The sequence below is a fragment of the Lethenteron reissneri genome, chromosome 38, assembly GCF_015708825.2.
Source record: "Lethenteron reissneri isolate LAM-NWPU_2019-01 chromosome 38, ASM1570882v1, whole genome shotgun sequence".
In the NCBI taxonomy this organism is placed as follows: Eukaryota; Metazoa; Chordata; class Hyperoartia; order Petromyzontiformes; family Petromyzontidae; genus Lethenteron; species Lethenteron reissneri.
Genome location: NC_083816.1, coordinates 11,791,115 through 11,808,328, shown reverse-complemented (window position 1 = coordinate 11,808,328; position 17,214 = coordinate 11,791,115). Strand labels below are relative to the sequence as shown.

The following is a 17,214-nucleotide window of genomic DNA, read 5'->3' as shown; positions in this document are numbered from 1 at the left end:
TGTATATGTGTATGCATATATATAGATACGTACATATGTGAAAAATAAATTTAAGTGGAACAAAGTGGCTTGGTTAAGATAATACTTTACGAGTAATTTAATTACACACAACCCAAAAAATAAAAAATAAACTTTGCGTAAGCTCTGCATGAACACGACTGTGGTTTCTGAGTGGCAGTGGATGGCACGCGACACACTTTGACTCACTATAATCCAGTCCAAATACGATTGTATACGTGTCTATGTCACGTTGTCCCAACAGGGCCGAGATGTTAACTACCTCGCCTGGTATACAGGAGGTCGTCGGTTCAATCCCGACCCTGACGATGCCTGCTGTATATTTGGAGTCTGTGTGTTCTCCCCGTGGCCACATTTATAAAAACTGGTAAAATAAAAAGTTTCTAGTTTTTCTTTTTTATAGTTTTACATGCTGACAAACAAAGTTGATAATGATGGTTAATCTAACTTAAGCACTGAATTCCATCTTTTTTTTAATTCTCTTCTGTCTCGTGCACATCGTAGTCCCACTAACCTGGTGACCTAACGCAAGGAGGCCATACGAACCCAGGAGGAAACCCTTCCCCGTGAGACAGAGTCCGAGGGCTGACCGGCAGCGCAATCGGAAAAAGCCGATGGGGCAGCAGCCGTCGCTACGCGTTCCACGTACAGCGACAATGTGAATGCATTTTTACTTTGAGCACAAATAAAAAACGTAAGGTTAAATATACATACATAGAGAAAAAAAAAGATACACCGTATATAAAAAATGGCTAATAAGAGAAGACGAAAAAAAACTCCACAATTGCTTCAAATTAAACTGGAGCCCTGAGCGGCGAATGAAAGACAAAATGAGCATCGCGTCACAATGTCGTGTTCGCCATTGTGATCGTCATCAGTGTCAGCATCGGAAACCTGCACTCGCGACTCACTCTTCAGCGTTACCCCCCCCGAAGCCGTCGGCCGTGTGGCCGTGTCAAAGTCAAACTCTGGGGGGCAGGGGTGGCGGTGGCAGCGGGGGGCAACGACTTGGCTCACGTCGTCGAGATTCACGCGACTCTTGAGGTCGGATCAGATTAATTAAAATCGACGGTTTACATCGCTCTCCCACTTGGTTTTCAGTCTCAAACGCGTGTCTGATTGGACGTGGCGCCCGACAACACTACACGTGCCGGGGGAAGGGGGGGTCGGGGGGGGGGGCGAAACGTCGGACGTCGTACGGAACAACACGCGGGACAACCTGACCGCGCACAGGAAAGCTTCACAGCCAGGCTGCGAAGACCTGCGCCGTCGGAGTGCACAGCACGGACCACAGAGCTGACGATCGGAATTTGAGAGCGGCACCTGGATTATTTTTGTTTGTTAGATCCCTGCTGGTTACAACGGGTGCATGCGCTGACCACGAGATATCTGTTATTGGATGAGCAGTCGTTTTGAAAGCGACGCACTGCGACTTCATGCACCGGCCTTTTGCATCTCGATCAATGCAGGTTGGTCACGTGAACCTAGGGAACGTGAGCGCGGGCAACTTCAGTAATCTGCCATCACGCGAGGGCTCTGCCTGGAAAGGAGAGCTGGGAGACGAGGTTAAGCAAACATACACGACAACAAACTTACATCACAACAACAACAACAACAAACAACAGCAGCCGTTGTCGCCGCTGAGCGACCGCGACATCACCGCAGCGCTCCTGCGAGGCGAGGTAAACCTCGTGGCAGTCACACGTGAATATATACACGAATGGGAAAAACACGCACACACGCACACGCGCACACGCGCGCCGCAATGATCCACCGGTAGACGGTGAGAGAGAGTGAGTGACGTTAGCGAGTGCTGACTCAGGCCGACACTTTGAGAGTTGGTGACAGCAGCACCGCCATTGCCTGGCAACCTGCATCGCGCGAGCGTAGGAGTTTACACATTGCACCAGCTACTCATTGAAGGCCGAGTCGACTTAAAAGGAGGCCGATGTCAAGCTTCGCGTATACGGTATGCGTCGTATAGAATTCCACTCGTGCGGATGCGCAGGAATTGAGCCCAGGTTAGCAGAATGGCAGTGGAGTAATGCTCATCACTACACCTGCTGACATACATTTGGATTTTACATTAAAATGAATAAGATAGAAATGTATGCCGCAACATACCCATCTGTATATATTGCTTAGCTTATGCGAAAGTTGTTTAAGCCGTAAACTATTTATAAACTCGTACGTTAACCTAAAGGACCGATGTTAACCTTAATGAAACATTTTAATTGAGCCTGACTCAAAGCCACGGAATTTTATTGAAAATATGATACATTGACAAAACATAACTTGATAACTGAAACGTGCTTTTTCAACATTAGGGAAACGCTTCGCCCCTCTCCTTGACCCTAGTTTACGAGCTGTGCACGTCTGTTAGATGAACACCGCATGCACACGTGTTGCCTGTGACTCTCAAACAATATATACGTACTCTTTGGGTCTTTCGGTAAAGTCACGTAGATAGAAAAATAATAAAATAATAATATACGTGTAAATGCTTGTACAAAAGTAATCGGACCTTAAACCCCGTGTGAATGCATCAAGAGAAAAAAAAATAGGTGTACAAACAACAAGATTGAAAAGGCGTGCAAGAAATAATAATTTTAATAAAAGCAAAACTACAAAGTAACACAATAAGCGGGACATCTTGAATAAACGTAACAGGCACTGCACACGCAAGCGCGGCCCATCTCAAATCAGTCGCTCACACAGCGATTATTGCTACATTGTTTATTCGTGTGAAGGGGTTAAAGGAAATGTTTGTGAATAATTCTCCATCTGTGGCACAGCTGGTGTTTACAGTCTGAAGACACTTTGCGATTCCTGCTTACATGCCTTTGGGCAAGATCAACAAATCAGCATTCACACCGTTCCAAGGAAATGTAATTTCGAAAAGATTAAAGCCCCCACTCTGTAGACCTTCTCTCTCTCTCCGTATCTCTGGCAACCCACACGCAGTGCTTTCAGGTAGAGGTGTGCCAGGTGTTGTCATCGAACTGGCTCAGATATTCCAGATTTGATGAGATTTTTTTTTACGAAAAGGGCCGTTAGGTTCAAACCCATGTGCCTGCCGTTGCATATGAACACTGTGAGACGCCCAGATCGAGTATTGCGCGCCCAACAGCACCCACGTTGCATTTGCTGGTGTCAATTTTCACGCCGAAAAAAAGCCCACGCACACACGCATACGCCGAGGTCTTCATTGTATGACATCAAATGATGTAACCTAACAGACATTCACGAGAAAATCAGCAGGCCACGTGAAAGATTCCGTGATTATTCACAACAGGCATTTTAGACATTCATCACTGACGCAGACGTGTTAGCAACACGACACACTGCAGCAGCAGCAGCAGCAACGTTTTCCAAATCACGCCCGCACGCACATGACCAACAACGTTCAGATGTAGTCAGCTTCCAGCGGCAGCAAACTCTGGAAACATTGCGACCAGACGACAGCCTTGAAGAAAACCCGGAGGTGAGTGGACAACAAATCCAAAACAACAACAAAATATTTAGCACAAACATTTGTGGGTAAGAGGACTGAGCTGCGTGGAGGTGGCAGCTGGAAGGTGAAGGAGGATCAGGCCTTACCTTCGATCTTGGCGTACTCGGAGAGGCGGGTGTAGTTGATGAGAGCTGCCTTTTCCAGACACACCTGGATCACCGCTTTCACCTCCTCGGCCGGCACGGGCGTCACGATGTCCTTCATGAGCACCTGCAGGGCATTACGCGCGTCAACGTCAACAGCGCGAGCACGCACGATCACTCCGCTGCTGGATGAGGGCGCCGGCTCCTCGAACTGTGGCCGCCTCTCACGGCCCTGCGCTGGATTGATCCACGCGCGCACGAGTCGATTTCATCGCTCTATCTCCGCGGTGGCCGTCGTCTCGGGCGGGTTCCATTCCACCGTTATTCTTGTGAGAGGCAGCCATGATCATATTTACTTACCAGGAAAGTCTGAGGACTCTGATTCGAGAGGGTCACGCGCTTTGAACGTTTGGCCAATCCTACGGATGTTTAGCGTGTGGGAGGAAGCTGGAGTGCTTGGTGAAAACCAATGCATACGAGGGGGGGGGTGGGAACACTCAAAGCTCCGCACAGATAGATTCAAGAATCCTGTGCTGTAGCGCCATCTGCTGGCCGCCTTGCTAGGGCTGCGAGTTTGGACTTTACCCGCTCGAGAAGAGAAAGCGTGGCCTTGAGTGCCCCCTCTGGTCGTCCAAATGGGAAGCAATACCTGCACGACACAAAACGCAAACAGTGGACAGAGCATCAAACACATCGTCGTCGTCGTCATCGTCGTTGTTATGGTTTAGAATCAACATCACGCGTTTGACAGTATTTCGCTGCTCTGTATTTGTATGTGATAAGCCACTTCGCTGAGATATTATTTGTGGCCAGGTTGCTTCTGAAAAAGAGCTGTACAGCTCAGCGTGTCTTACCTGGTAAAAATAAAAATAAAGTTTTTAGTTTAGTTTATTACGACCGTTACGATGCTTGTTTACCCAGGAAAGCGTCATTGAGTCTCATGACTCTCCTGCCAGGAGGGTCCTGCCTCCAGACAACGTTCTCACAGCAGGGGGAAATGTTTGCGATGTGTGATCCTCATTGAGTCACCTGCAAGGTCGTTTATCACCATTTTTACAAAATTTTGCTTAAATGGAATTCTTTTGATGTGATGCATTTCAAGCGTTTACTGTTGAGAGCGCACGGCAACAAAGATACATTTAAGAATTGTATGTGTATACTATCACAAAGTACAAGTCATAGTCTACTATAAGAAAAACACAAAGATCTCCCGTACAGCCTGAAACAGACTGTTGGGGCAAGTGCTGTTAGCGAGCAGCACCTATGCAGGCCGGCACAGCACATGAGGGGGAGGGTGGCTAGCACCACGCGAAGTTTACTACACACCACACCAGGTACTCATTTGAGGCTGAGTCGATATGGGGGTAGCCCAGGACCGGTTCAGATAATCTTCACCGATGTTGGCCGTGAGAGGGAATCGAACTCGGGTCGCCAGGTTCTTAGCGCGGCGCGCTAACAGCTACACTCCCGCTCCCCACAATGCAGATTCACACGCATGTGGAAAACACTATACTATACCATTTTTATTTTACCAGGTAAGGCCCAATCCGCTACATAGCTCTTGGTCACAAAATCGCGAATCTTTCCAAAGCTGTCAAACTTCTCTATCCCCCTGTAGCCCAGGCAAACAATCGATATGTGAATTGGCTCGATATGCATCAAGTGCTGTTGTTGATTGGTAAACATGCAAAGTTGTACCCTTAGGGGAGCTGACGGGACCAGAGTAAATGATGCCTGCGCTAATGAGAAAGTTGGTTGTTTTAAGCCAATTTCCTCTCCAGAGGTTAGCGTGTCAGCCTGCAAGGTGTCTGTACCCAGCTGATGTTAATCAACCACCCAAACAAAGAGAGATCTGCGGCAGCCTTTGGCAGAACTCAATTCTGTTGTCAGAAACAAATTCATCTTCAGAGTAGTAAACAACCTCTCAGTGCAACCTTGAATGCGGCTCACGGGGAAACTAATATCGTTCCCTTCCCCAGCAACGGAATGAATTTCGTTTGAAGACGCTTCTGTAGGGAAAAGCAGCGGCACGGTGGATAGTGCACTGAACCCAGCGACCCGAGTTCAATTCCCGGCCACGGCTGACATCAGCGGCGAGCGATGTCTGGGCTGGAGCTCGTTCTCTCCTTCGCCAGCTGACCAGTGGGGCCAGAACAGCCCCATCGTCTGGAGCGATGGAAGGTTACGCCTTCATCCAGCAGTGGATTGACAAAGGGCTCACAGCGCACGTACGTTTGTAGCCGTACGTGTGTCACCGTATGTGTGTGAACAATACGGAAGGCGGTTCAGTGGTGAGTGCACTGCTGTGACCCCGAATACCTGAGTACACAAATCTCAGTCGGGGTGAACATCATTGGGGAATCTTATTTGGATACGTTACGGGAGCCCCAACTTAACCAGCCCGCACTAATCAAAGTGGTGAAATATGGACAAACAACAAAAGTGGTGAAGTGTGGACCAACAAACGGCCAAACAACGGCCATGTCCGACAAAGTGTAACGGAGGCCTTCCAGAGCTGTATGTACGTATGCATGCTGAATTTCTTTCGCACCGTACGTAGCCGACCGTGCCAATCAGAGGTGCGGCAAATCAGAGCTGTACAATCAAGCTCGACGCTTGCATGCGTCCGGAGCGCGTTGACGATTCCCCAACCCCGACAGCCGCTCGCTCGCCGGCCGGCACGGCTCCGAGCAGTCGGCTGAGCGAGCTGCGCTGCGACAATATTGGCCACAAAACTCCATCTCGCGCGTAAAAGAAAAAAAATTAACGACGGCTAATTATGGGGGTAACGCCACCTTCACCACCAGCAGCAGCAACTCCACCTCCGGTGCCAAGAAAGAGAAGAAACCCACCACCACCAAGCGATAAAAACCTGCTTCCAGCAACCTCCGTGCTCGCCCACGCCCCCCCCCCCGGAGGACGCGTTCACTCGCAGTCCTCTCTGCGCTGCTGCTGCTGCCTAAGGTGGGGAGAAGTGAGAAGGAGCTTTCTGGGAGGAGAGCGGCGCTCCTCGGCAGTGCTAATTATCACCTAATCAGCGGAGGAGGGGAGGGGAGCCTCGGACGCACAATGGAACGGCCCAGGATCCTCATCATTTCTCGCTGGACCCCTGGCAGTCGTCGATGGCATTAACATAATCCCTTCTGTTTACATCTCAAATGACATGGACTAATCTACGGGTAAGCCTGCGTGCCCGTGAAAGGCCCCTTTCAGCCAGGGCTCGGAATTAGGCTCGCCCACGGCCAACGAATCGGTCCCAGTGGAGAGTGGCGGCCGTCGTAAATAGTCCCATTCAGGGCTCTGTTCCATGGCTCGCTGCGTCTCCCAATAGGACAGCGAGCACGTGTATGTATAGTATGTATACACACACACGTGTGTGTATATATACTATACATACACGTGTGTGTGTAGTAAAAACGTAGTGTGTGTATATGTATGCTAAGGCGAGGTCCCCATGGCTGGTTTTGCGTGATAAAAACAAAATTTCAGGAAGAAAATGTTGCATACGCTGCCTCGTCAACAACAACAACAACGCAGCCGCAGGCACCTCCAGCTACCTTCACGCCCATCCAGCCACGCACCCATCTCCCTCTCTGCCTCACTCCTAACATCAATGTTGTTGCGTGCATTGTTATCGTGACTTCTCACACTTCTTCTTCTGCTGCTGCTGCTACCTTAGCGGCGAGTTAAGCCGAGGTCGGGAGTGCGTCAGCCCCGTGGGCGCTGGCGATCCTCCCGCCCAGCTCGGCCGGAGTCTATCGCCAGTGAATAGCGGCCCGGGCCGGTGGACTTAGTCGCGGGATTACCACCATCGTGTCTCGTCGCCTCACCGGGCGTCTTCGCCAAACAACGAGAACGCTCGGACAAACATTTGCAGGAGGGAGGGAGGGAGGGGGGTGGCCCGTGGTGAAACCGTCGGGGTCGCCAAAAGAGAACAATGAGCAAACAAATACAACAAATAGGGGGAATTGTGATTCGTAAATTGATTTTTTTTTTGGTCTAACACGGAGGAGGCTTTCGCGACCAATATCATCCGTAAGAGGTTTTTGGGTTAAATCGCGTAAATATATAAATGTGTCGTTAAACCCGCCACCACCCGACACAGCCAACTTTGTAAGGGTTGTCACGTCAACAGAACGTGGCCAATTCGTCACTAGTACAGCACTAATCGGTGTTTTGAAGAGCCAAGCCACAACATTTACAATCTGAGTACGACGTTTCGCCAGTAATTACAACTAGCTTCATTAGTTGGCTGTGTCGGGTGGTGGCGGGTTTTAACGACACATTTATATATCTATGCGATCTAACCCAAAAACCTCTATTATTGATGATTTTGTTGGGTTAGTCCACGTAACGATGTGGGTAAATACGTGCCGTAATTCGTTCCACCACCTGGCACAGCCAAACAAAATTAGTTTGCCACGTGCAGCAAGAGTTGAACGCGCCCATTGTTATTGTTTGAGCTCACAATGGAAGGTTGAAGGGCGATTCTCACGGTGAAACTTATCAGGAAATTAAATACGCGACGCTTCGCTTGAAACTCGGCCAAGCAACTTTAGGACAAGATGCAGATCTACTTATTAAGCTAACAGAGAATTCCATAAAATTTAAACAAATAAACCAATACATGGAGCCAAATGAGAGCGCACAGAAACAATAATCTTTTACAAGGGAGCCCTGTTGTGCAAAACAATGAATGGTCAAAAAATTCCAAGCAGATTGATGAAACACTAAAAATATCTACAGAAAGTGAGCACGCGGAATTCGTTGAATTAAATAGAGAATGTCTAAAAACGCAAACAAAAGCAATATTACAATCTTGGACATGTTATCGTAGGACATTTGACAGTTGTGAAGCTACATTGTTGAATTGTTACGGTGCTTAAATGAGCACGTGCTTTGGTTATTAATAATAATACAATGTAATAAAAATACAATGGATTAATAAATACGTATTCATAACAATAATACAATGTAATTATAATAATACAATGTAGTCATAATAATACAACGTATTTATAATAATACGTCATGCACGAATTTTATCCGTGCATGACGTATTATTAGCAGCTTGTGGCAAACCAGGTGCGTTTCTGCGGCCGTCTGGAATGCTCTTTCTTCCGTTATTCGTAAGGCACTGGAGCTACGCACTTTTAAATCTTATTTGTAAACTAATTTCTTCAGAACTGCCTTGTGTTTAGTTTGTTGTCCTTCCCTCCGCACCTCCGATTAGCACGGTTGGCTACGTACGGTGCAAAAGAAGTTCAACATACATGAAATAAAACGATAAGAGACGTGGTCTGCGGTGATTAACGTGACCACGACTGCGATGACAGCGGGATGGGCCTGAACGTGAAGTTCGCTGATCGACTCTTCCCGCTCTGCAAGGTGTGTTAACAGCACGAGCTACGAGATCGTGAATTTTCATCGGATGATTACCGGAGCTCTAGCCTCTCCGTGTTAATGGAGTGCGCGTTAAAGACCGCACGGCACACAATTCCCGCGCGCCGGTGATTTAATCCACACATATCCAAATATGAAAGGAGAAAAGGAAAAAAAACCCACAAAACACAAAACATGGGGGCGAATGAAACTGTTTTCGCACACTTTGTGCTTGAAGACGTTTTTTTTTCATCGCAAATGAGATAATGAATCTGAATGGGTCTCTCACCTGGCTAAATAAAAGGACATTTGAATGTATTTGTTATGACCATTGTGATGAGTGTTTTTATGCCGACGGGGGGGATAAATTCACATGCCGCTTTCGGTGTGTGAATGGAGCCGGCTTATGAGATTATAGTCTGCAAAGATTTAGGTAAAGAATGAACTCAGGACGAACCCATCCACTGACAAACGCACGCAGCCAGGAGAAGTTAATGAGAACAAATCCGAGAAAAAATGTTCCCTGGCTTTTGTAAAAAGGAAAGATTGAGAAACCAAGCGGAGCACAAAAACCCCCGCACCGCGCCCAACTGTGAAATCACAAAGAGAGAAACCCTGGGAAAGGGGACTGGAGGTCTGCTTGTCGCAGCAGCAGCAGCAGCGCAAGGCACGTCGTAAGAGACCCTCTCCACACACCAACACTTCCTTACTCCTGCTCGTTACGAAACTAAACGGGACGTTTTAAATACATTTAGCAAACATTGTTATTAATTGCTGTTCTTGTTCTTGTTGCTGTACGTCAAGTCGGTAAGTCCAGAGTGAAAGTGTCGTCCCCCCCGCCCCCACCCCGTGGCAAAATGCTCGCCGGAGGCATTGCTCATTTCTGGCGGTGGCCCTGAGCCAGTGGTGAACGTTGCTGCTTGCCATGGCGGAGACAGCCAGCGAGCGCATTTAGAGAGTTTGGCTGCTATAAACTCCCACACGATAAGCCACTTTGTTCAGCTATCATCTGTGGCCAGGTCGCTTCTGTAAAAGGAGCTAATAGCTCAATGGGCCTTACCTGGTTAAATAATTATAGTTTAGTTTGGATTTTGCTTGCTATGGCAGTAAGCTCAACTCCGTGAAGGTGGGGGCCAGATCATAAAATCCCTGCAGTCTGCCACCCTCATTGATAAGTGTGCCAGCCCCTATACCAGTGGTGGAGCTGTCGAGTAGCGTACAGGCGGTGCAACTGCACTGGGCCTACGGGCCAGAGGAGCCCTGGCGCCAACATATGAAAGAGATGGAGGGGGGGAGAACTGAATGCAGGGGCCCTATCTGCTACCTTGCTCCAGGGCCCATGCCAACCACACTCTCCTACCACGCCTAGCCTGTACATAAATAAACATCATAGAAAAAAAAACAATTTAAAATTTTTTTTTATTACAACACACAACTTCGATAATTGTAAAACTTTAATCTTGTGCCCAATGTTGGAATTACTCGAGTCGGAAAGTAGGGTTGAGCATCTGTGGATATTTCTCTTGAAATATGGACTCCGTAGTGAGCCCCTGTGCCACTGTGCACGTGTAGCAGACTATTAAATAATAAACACGAATAATTTACACATCTTTGCAAATGCACAGTGTGTGAAGGTCTGCCCACATCGCGTCAGCCGTGGGGGTTGGTTTGACCATAGCTGACCACGCCGGTCAGTTAACGGCGAGTTCAGCTTGGGGAATGGTGACCCAGGACTGATATCGCACCTCCGATTAGCACAGTTGGCTACGTACAGAATAACAAAAGCTCTACGCCAAGTCACGTCAGAAACCAAACCGACTCTGTTCAAATGCGTTCGGAGTTTTGTCGGAACACGCATCATAAATCGATCCATGGAGGCGTTATATCAATATCGTAAATGTGGACCGTCATACATTCGGAAACCGCCTGTATATCCGTTGAAAACCCACCCATATGAGACGATAGCACTCTAAGCTCCGCACTCTAAGCTCCGTATAGTTCATGTTGTATTTCATGTGTAACGCTCTCACCACCGTCGACGGCACTCACCGGAAATGTGTGATCTGATTTTCGAGCAGGCAACGCAGCCGTTCCTTGACCTCCTCAAACGTTTCTTTCTCGTCCACGATCACCGTTCCGATGCCATCCGGCCTGCCAGGTGGGGAGGTGGGGGGACAGCCCGCGTGAGGCGCCGCAGTCGCGGGCGGCAAAAGGGCGACAACATTGAGACGAGCGCAAGGAGCCGCCACCTCTGTGGCTACACAGATCCAGGGCGCAACACGGGGGAGGGGTGGAGGAGATCTCAGAGTCCCGGGAGAGGGGTGAGCCACACGTAAATGGGTCGTCGTTTTTGAGCGGCGGTTTATTTACGCAAGTGACAAAAGGTAAAAAATACACAGTGCTCAAGGGTCACCTTCTTGTCGTGTGGTTGGCATGGGCCTCGGGGGATCACGGTGCGTCTCAGTGCAGTTGCACTGCCTGCGCACTTGTGCCCGTGTCTTTTCTCCTTGCTGAGCATTACAGACGTCAAACGGTGCTCTTTTGTACAAGACGTTACAACAACTGGAGATTTGGACAGGAGCTCAATACACAGCGTCATGTTTTTCCACCTGGACAAATTCTGCTGGCTGGTTAACAAACGCAAAAAATGTTCACATTTCTCAGGACTTCCTTATATTTCTGTAAAAATGTACATGTAGAATTGTGAAAATCAGTCACAGTGTCTAGTTTGTCGTCCTTCCCCCGCACCTCCGATGAGCACGGTTGGCTACGTACGGTGCGAAAGAAGTTCAACGTACACACATACAAAATGCCACCACCAAAGTCTTAGACAACTTCGCGTAGAGTGGGTTGCACGGGCCCCAGTGCAGGCAATGAAACGGGCCCTGCCCCACCCTCTTCGTACCCCGGAGATTACAGGGCCTCCATGGCCCCGTACGGGGCCTCTCCTGGCCTCGTCGACTCCGGTGCAGGTGCACCGCCTGCACACTCTATCGCTGTGCGACTGTCCAGGGGTGCGACGGTAAACGAGTGGGTACGTTCAGTTCGGGTTGACTTTGACACCGAACCATCCGGCCGGTTTCGAACATTCCGTAATGAAACCACTTTGCGTGAATGTGAAAGCTCAGCAATGCATGCACACGATGCATGCGGCCAAATCACATGCAAGCGTTGTAATCGCGTGGCCTTTGTGAGCCAATCGAGCAGTGAGGAGCAGCGCGTGTGATTAGCGGGCGACTTTGCACCGCGCCTGTGGCGACCAATGTGGCGGTTCACCACATCCGATGGCTTCGCTTGCCGAGTGTTACCCAAACCATCGAGAGCACAGACTTCTCAAACTTCGCCTCTTGTTGCCCCCCCCCCCCCCCCCCCCCATATCGCAGAGCCTGCTTTATTTGATCACATTTACCAGGACTATGCATATTGATATAAATTAGATAAAGGGCACGTGTAGGATAAGTATTCGCATTCATAGGGTGTGCAAATGTCTCAGCAGCAACTCAAAGCACCTTCCATCATTTCTCATCTCGACCATCCTAATTCCCTGCTGCAGTCTCGCCAAGGGCACCCACCAGAAGCGGCTGTCCCTGTGCAGCACGAGGTGGACGCGGTAGTGGCCTGCGGTTGGGGCATTAGTCTGCCGGCAAGGGCCAATGTTGCTATGCGGTTTTTTATTTGCCACACAAGTAATTTGCGAGAAATGTATTCGAACTCGGCCAATTGGACCGTGATGCCGGCGACCACGGGTGGGCCTGCTCTTGGCGGGAGAGCGCCACGGGGGATCTTTCTGCGTTTAGCGCTGTCGCCCTTCCCCCCGCACCTCCGATTAGCACGGTTGGCTACGTACGGTGCGAAAGAAGTTCAACGTGCGCACGTACGTCCTCTCCGAAGCAGGCGGCGCGCACGATCGCACGAGTGACACAGGCGCAGTATTTACCAGGGCGGCCGCTGCTGAGTTCGAACCCGAGGATCTCGGCAACGAGCGGCACGTCGACTTCCACGGCACGCCGGAGGGCACCGGGAGCAGAGTTTGCAAAACGCCGGATTCTTCCGCAGCAGTGATTACGCGGCCACAGCACGAGACGAGACACCGCAGGGGCTTAAGCAGTTTCTTTTTTTACAAATTCCCCGCTGTAGTTACTGCCGCTTATTTAGTTCAAGCGTGTTTTTTTTCTTCCCCCCCCCCGGAACGAACAACTAAATCTCCGCACAATCAAGGAAGACAGCCCGAAAATGATCTTACAACGCATATGTCCCATTACCGATCGTGTTCACGCGGTGTAATCCAGTCGGGAGACAAGGACATTCCGTGCCGTGGAAGGGACGCTGGGGCCGGCCGTACACAATCACCACGGGGGCCGGCCTCCCGTCTGGCTCGCGGTCCGTGCCGTTCATCGCGAGGGGGATTGAAAATGAGCAATTTTTAACGGCTTACGAGCGTTCGCAAGAATATGCTGCTCGACAAACCGCTCCATCACTTCGCGCTCCGAGCGCGTATTTTTACACGATTACACGGAACGCAATATGCCTTTTACACGCAGCGAGGAATGTAGATTAACAGCGCGTTGACGTTCACTCGCGTGATTGCTGTTTCGTTAACAACAAAATAATTCCCAAGTAAAACATGTTTTAATAATGATGATGATGACAGTAACAATTGTGCTATTGCGAATAAATAATTGCAATTTACACGTTTTCAAAATGCATCACATTTTACATTTATATTGTCCATATTAAAGTGAAAAAAATCTATATATATGACGTTTGAAACGTTCGTAAAATGTTTCAGCCAATTCACCATTTTTTCTATTTCTAGGCGGACTACGCAACTGAAATTTTCACTGATCCTCCCACAGTTCGCCAATTGACAGGTCGTGTGTGGTGGGGTAAAGTGTGGGCAATCTCCCACCTCTCCTGTCCGACGACCGCGTTGCTGCACGCATCGTAGCATTGTGATTTTCTATAATTGATATAATGTACGCGTGTGCATGTTGAACTTCTTTCGCACCGTACGTACGCCACCCACCCTGATAATGCACCCAATGTGGAGTCGAACAGAAGAGCGCAACGCGGTCATTGAACGGTGGCCGCGCGCGTTCGCGCACCAACACTCTCCCCCACCGCAACAAAAATCACACAAAACACACGTCTGCCGTGTCCGTGTGTTTCCTCTCCCGTGTGTGTGTGTTTTTTTTGCTTCTTCAAGAACAGCACGTAGTACACAACCCGGACGCGAACACACGCGCGCACGCAAAGCGGACCGCGTCGCGTGCGTGATCGTACGTGCCGATGTTTAGGAAGCCACGATTCATATCTTGAGACTTATCTCACCGCGGCTACTTTTTGTTGTTGTTGTTGTTTAACCATGGCAGAGAGCGAGGGCTCCCGCGGGAGGCGGGACGCGGGCTGTGCCCGGCGAGCGTAGAGTAACGGGATGGGCCAGATAATGAAGTGGCGTCTTTGGTCACCGGAGGTTAAACCTCTTGGCAAAAACAAAAATCCCGAGTTTGCCTGTCATTTCCTGAAAAACGCTAATCCGGGCTTGGGCTGGGGAAGGGCAGATGATTAGTGTGGCCCGATCACTGCTCCCTCCCTCCCTCCCACCCACCCACCCTGCCTCCCTCGCCCACTCGTCCGCCCACACGCTGCCCTCACCCCCACGACTCTGCGTCGCTCCACACAGACCCCCCGACCTGCACGCAGCGGCTCTGTCTGCGAGCTGCCCTGCCGCCGTTGACACGGACGTCGTGAACGCATACTCTTTGGTTCTTTCGGTAAAGTCACGTAGGTGAAAAAAATTAAAAAAATTAAAAACTTGTGATTTAATTTAGTTGTTTTCATTTTTCATTTATTTTATTTTATTTTCACCTACGTGACTTTACCGAAAGAACCAAAGAGTATGGATCATTGCAGTCACGAAAACTTCAAGTCGTGAACGCACACACACACGCATACACACATGCACACACACACGCACGCACACACGCATGCCTACGGACACACACACATACGCGCACACACGCGCACACACACACGCACACGCGCGCCGCGCTCCTCAGCACCTTACTCCGCCACCGCGGCTGTCACCAGTCGGGACACTCCGACAGACATGAAAGCACCTGCACTCGAACTCTTGGCGACTTTTGGATCGTCTCGGGAGATTTCCCGCCTCAACCTCGTGCTTGTTAGAGCTGCATGCGAACCGGCGTGCCCCGTAATAAGGCTCACGGCAGAGGTTAATTTGTGGCGATTGTTCGCCACAGGAGAAAGATAAAAGTGACATTGAGGATGAACTCTCAGAGGCACGAGACCTCGAAAAGGTCAAGCAACAAGGCCTTGGCAAAGATTATTTTAATCTCTCTCTCATCTCTCTTCGTTATAAACCCGTGGAATTGTGCAGCTCCCGAGTTCTGCATCAAAGTGTGTGATCTCCAGGCAGATAACGCAGATTTCGAGCAGGGCTTTGGGAGCGGAGATGACCACAGACATATTTCGGCTGACCTCTGTGCATCAGACGAATTGTCGAAGTGCACGTTGTAACGTGAAGCTGTTTTGATTCGCCTGCTTTCCTTTCCGTAACTATCAAGCTGAGCACGGTCGGCTACGTACGGCGCGAAAGAAGTTCAAAGTACACATGCACAACAACTACGACGCGCTACCGTCAGCTTCACAGTGGAGGTTAAAAATCCCCTGACGTCATTGGCAAGAGCCGGCCACTGTCTGCGAGGGGCATTGTCCAAATTTGCCAAGTTAGAAAAATGAACGGCAGATTACTCAATTGGGATCATACGCACTGGAGAGCAATCATCTCGGCCCCCCCCCCCCCCCCCAATTGCGAAAAACCTGAGCGAGGCTTTCCTGGGTAAAGATGAATAATTAATAATTACAAATAGTATGAAGAATTTACAGCCGTGTGTGTTAATCCACTGCTAGATGAAGGCCTTCCCCAGCTGTGTACGCCACAGGGGGTTGTTTGACCATACTTCACCACGCTGGTCAGTGGCGGTTGGTGGGGGAACCAAAAACGTCTCAGATACCACCGATTCTAGCCATGGCCAGGAATCAAACTCGGGTCGCCAGGTTCATATCGCAGCACGTGAACGTAGCGCTTTACACTCAGTTCATGACAATGAATGAGCTGAATTTAGCGTTAGCAGAGACATCCATGAGAAACTTCATTACATCAGAATTCAAACACGTGGTTTGTAAATACGATTAATAATGGTAATGTTCAAACAACAAATTACTTTGAATATTTCCTGACAAAATTTGTTATGCCAAACTGTGGATGATTGAAACGTGAAAAATCGTACGCAAGTCTTAAAGCAGTACTGAGGCTTTTAGACTCATCAGCACTTATTTTTAAAATCTTAATTTCGTAAAGAAAAAGGTGCAGCGCTGCAATTTCCTGCTCACACCACTGTTGCCAGAAGTGCCTCCCCTAAAGGGAGCTCTACAGCCCCTCTAGAGGGTAATTGGCCTTCTCTTCCATGCTAGAGGATGTGAGAGCACTCACTCTTTACTCCATCACCGGTACATTTACTATTTACTTTAATTAAGTGTATGATTCTGGCAGGCTGTATGAATGTTAAACTTATTTCGTGCCGTACGCAGCCAACTGTGCTAATCGTAGGTGTGGGGGAAGGACAACTACCTAAACATGAAAAGCAGTTCTAAATAAATTAGTTTTCAATCTGGATGATTTAAAAGTGCATAGCTCCAGTGGCTTCCTAATATTGGAATGAAGAGCGTTCCAGACGGCCGAAAAATCGCACCTGAAAGCGCGCGATGCGCTGACCGTCATTGTTCACTGGCTAGCCAAAGGTGTATAGTATATCATGCAGCAACGTGTAGTGTATTCTAATGGAGTGTATTCTCGAGTTGTGTATATAGCATCTGAAAGCACGCTATGCAGTGGCCGTCTTTGTTCGATGGCTAGCCAAAAGCCGCTGCTGCCAGGATGACCGGAGTTTGCTCTTTAGTGAGGGAAGGTCACTTTGCCCGTGTAAAGCAACGCCGAGATCGGAACGCACGCACACACGACGCAGAGATGCGGCCGCGTTCCAGGATCCATTGAGCGAAAGCGAACAACGGCCACATCAGCGGCTGGGAGGCCAACTTGGACAGAAGGTCCCAAGTTGGAAAGAGCAAAGTGCGACACGGCTCCTGCGTGCCCTCTCTCCGCTGGAGCCCGTTGTGGGGGTTTAATGCCGAGCA

General features: G+C 49.3%; 1 protein-coding gene across 22 annotated transcripts in view; it reads right to left on the bottom strand.

The window, feature by feature from the left end:
• Positions 1-17,214, bottom strand: part of LOC133351733 (calcium-dependent secretion activator 1-like) — a 363,205-nt gene that overhangs the window by 60,510 nt on the left and 285,481 nt on the right. For all 22 annotated transcript variants that reach the window (XM_061567171.1, XM_061567172.1, XM_061567170.1 and 19 more), the window contains 3 exons: positions 11,047-11,148; positions 4,201-4,264; positions 3,619-3,742 (listed from right to left, as the gene is read on the bottom strand). In XM_061567171.1, coding sequence (XP_061423155.1) covers positions 3,619-3,742; positions 4,201-4,264; positions 11,047-11,148 — 290 coding nt within the window. The remainder of the gene's footprint in view (positions 1-3,618; positions 3,743-4,200; positions 4,265-11,046; positions 11,149-17,214) is intronic.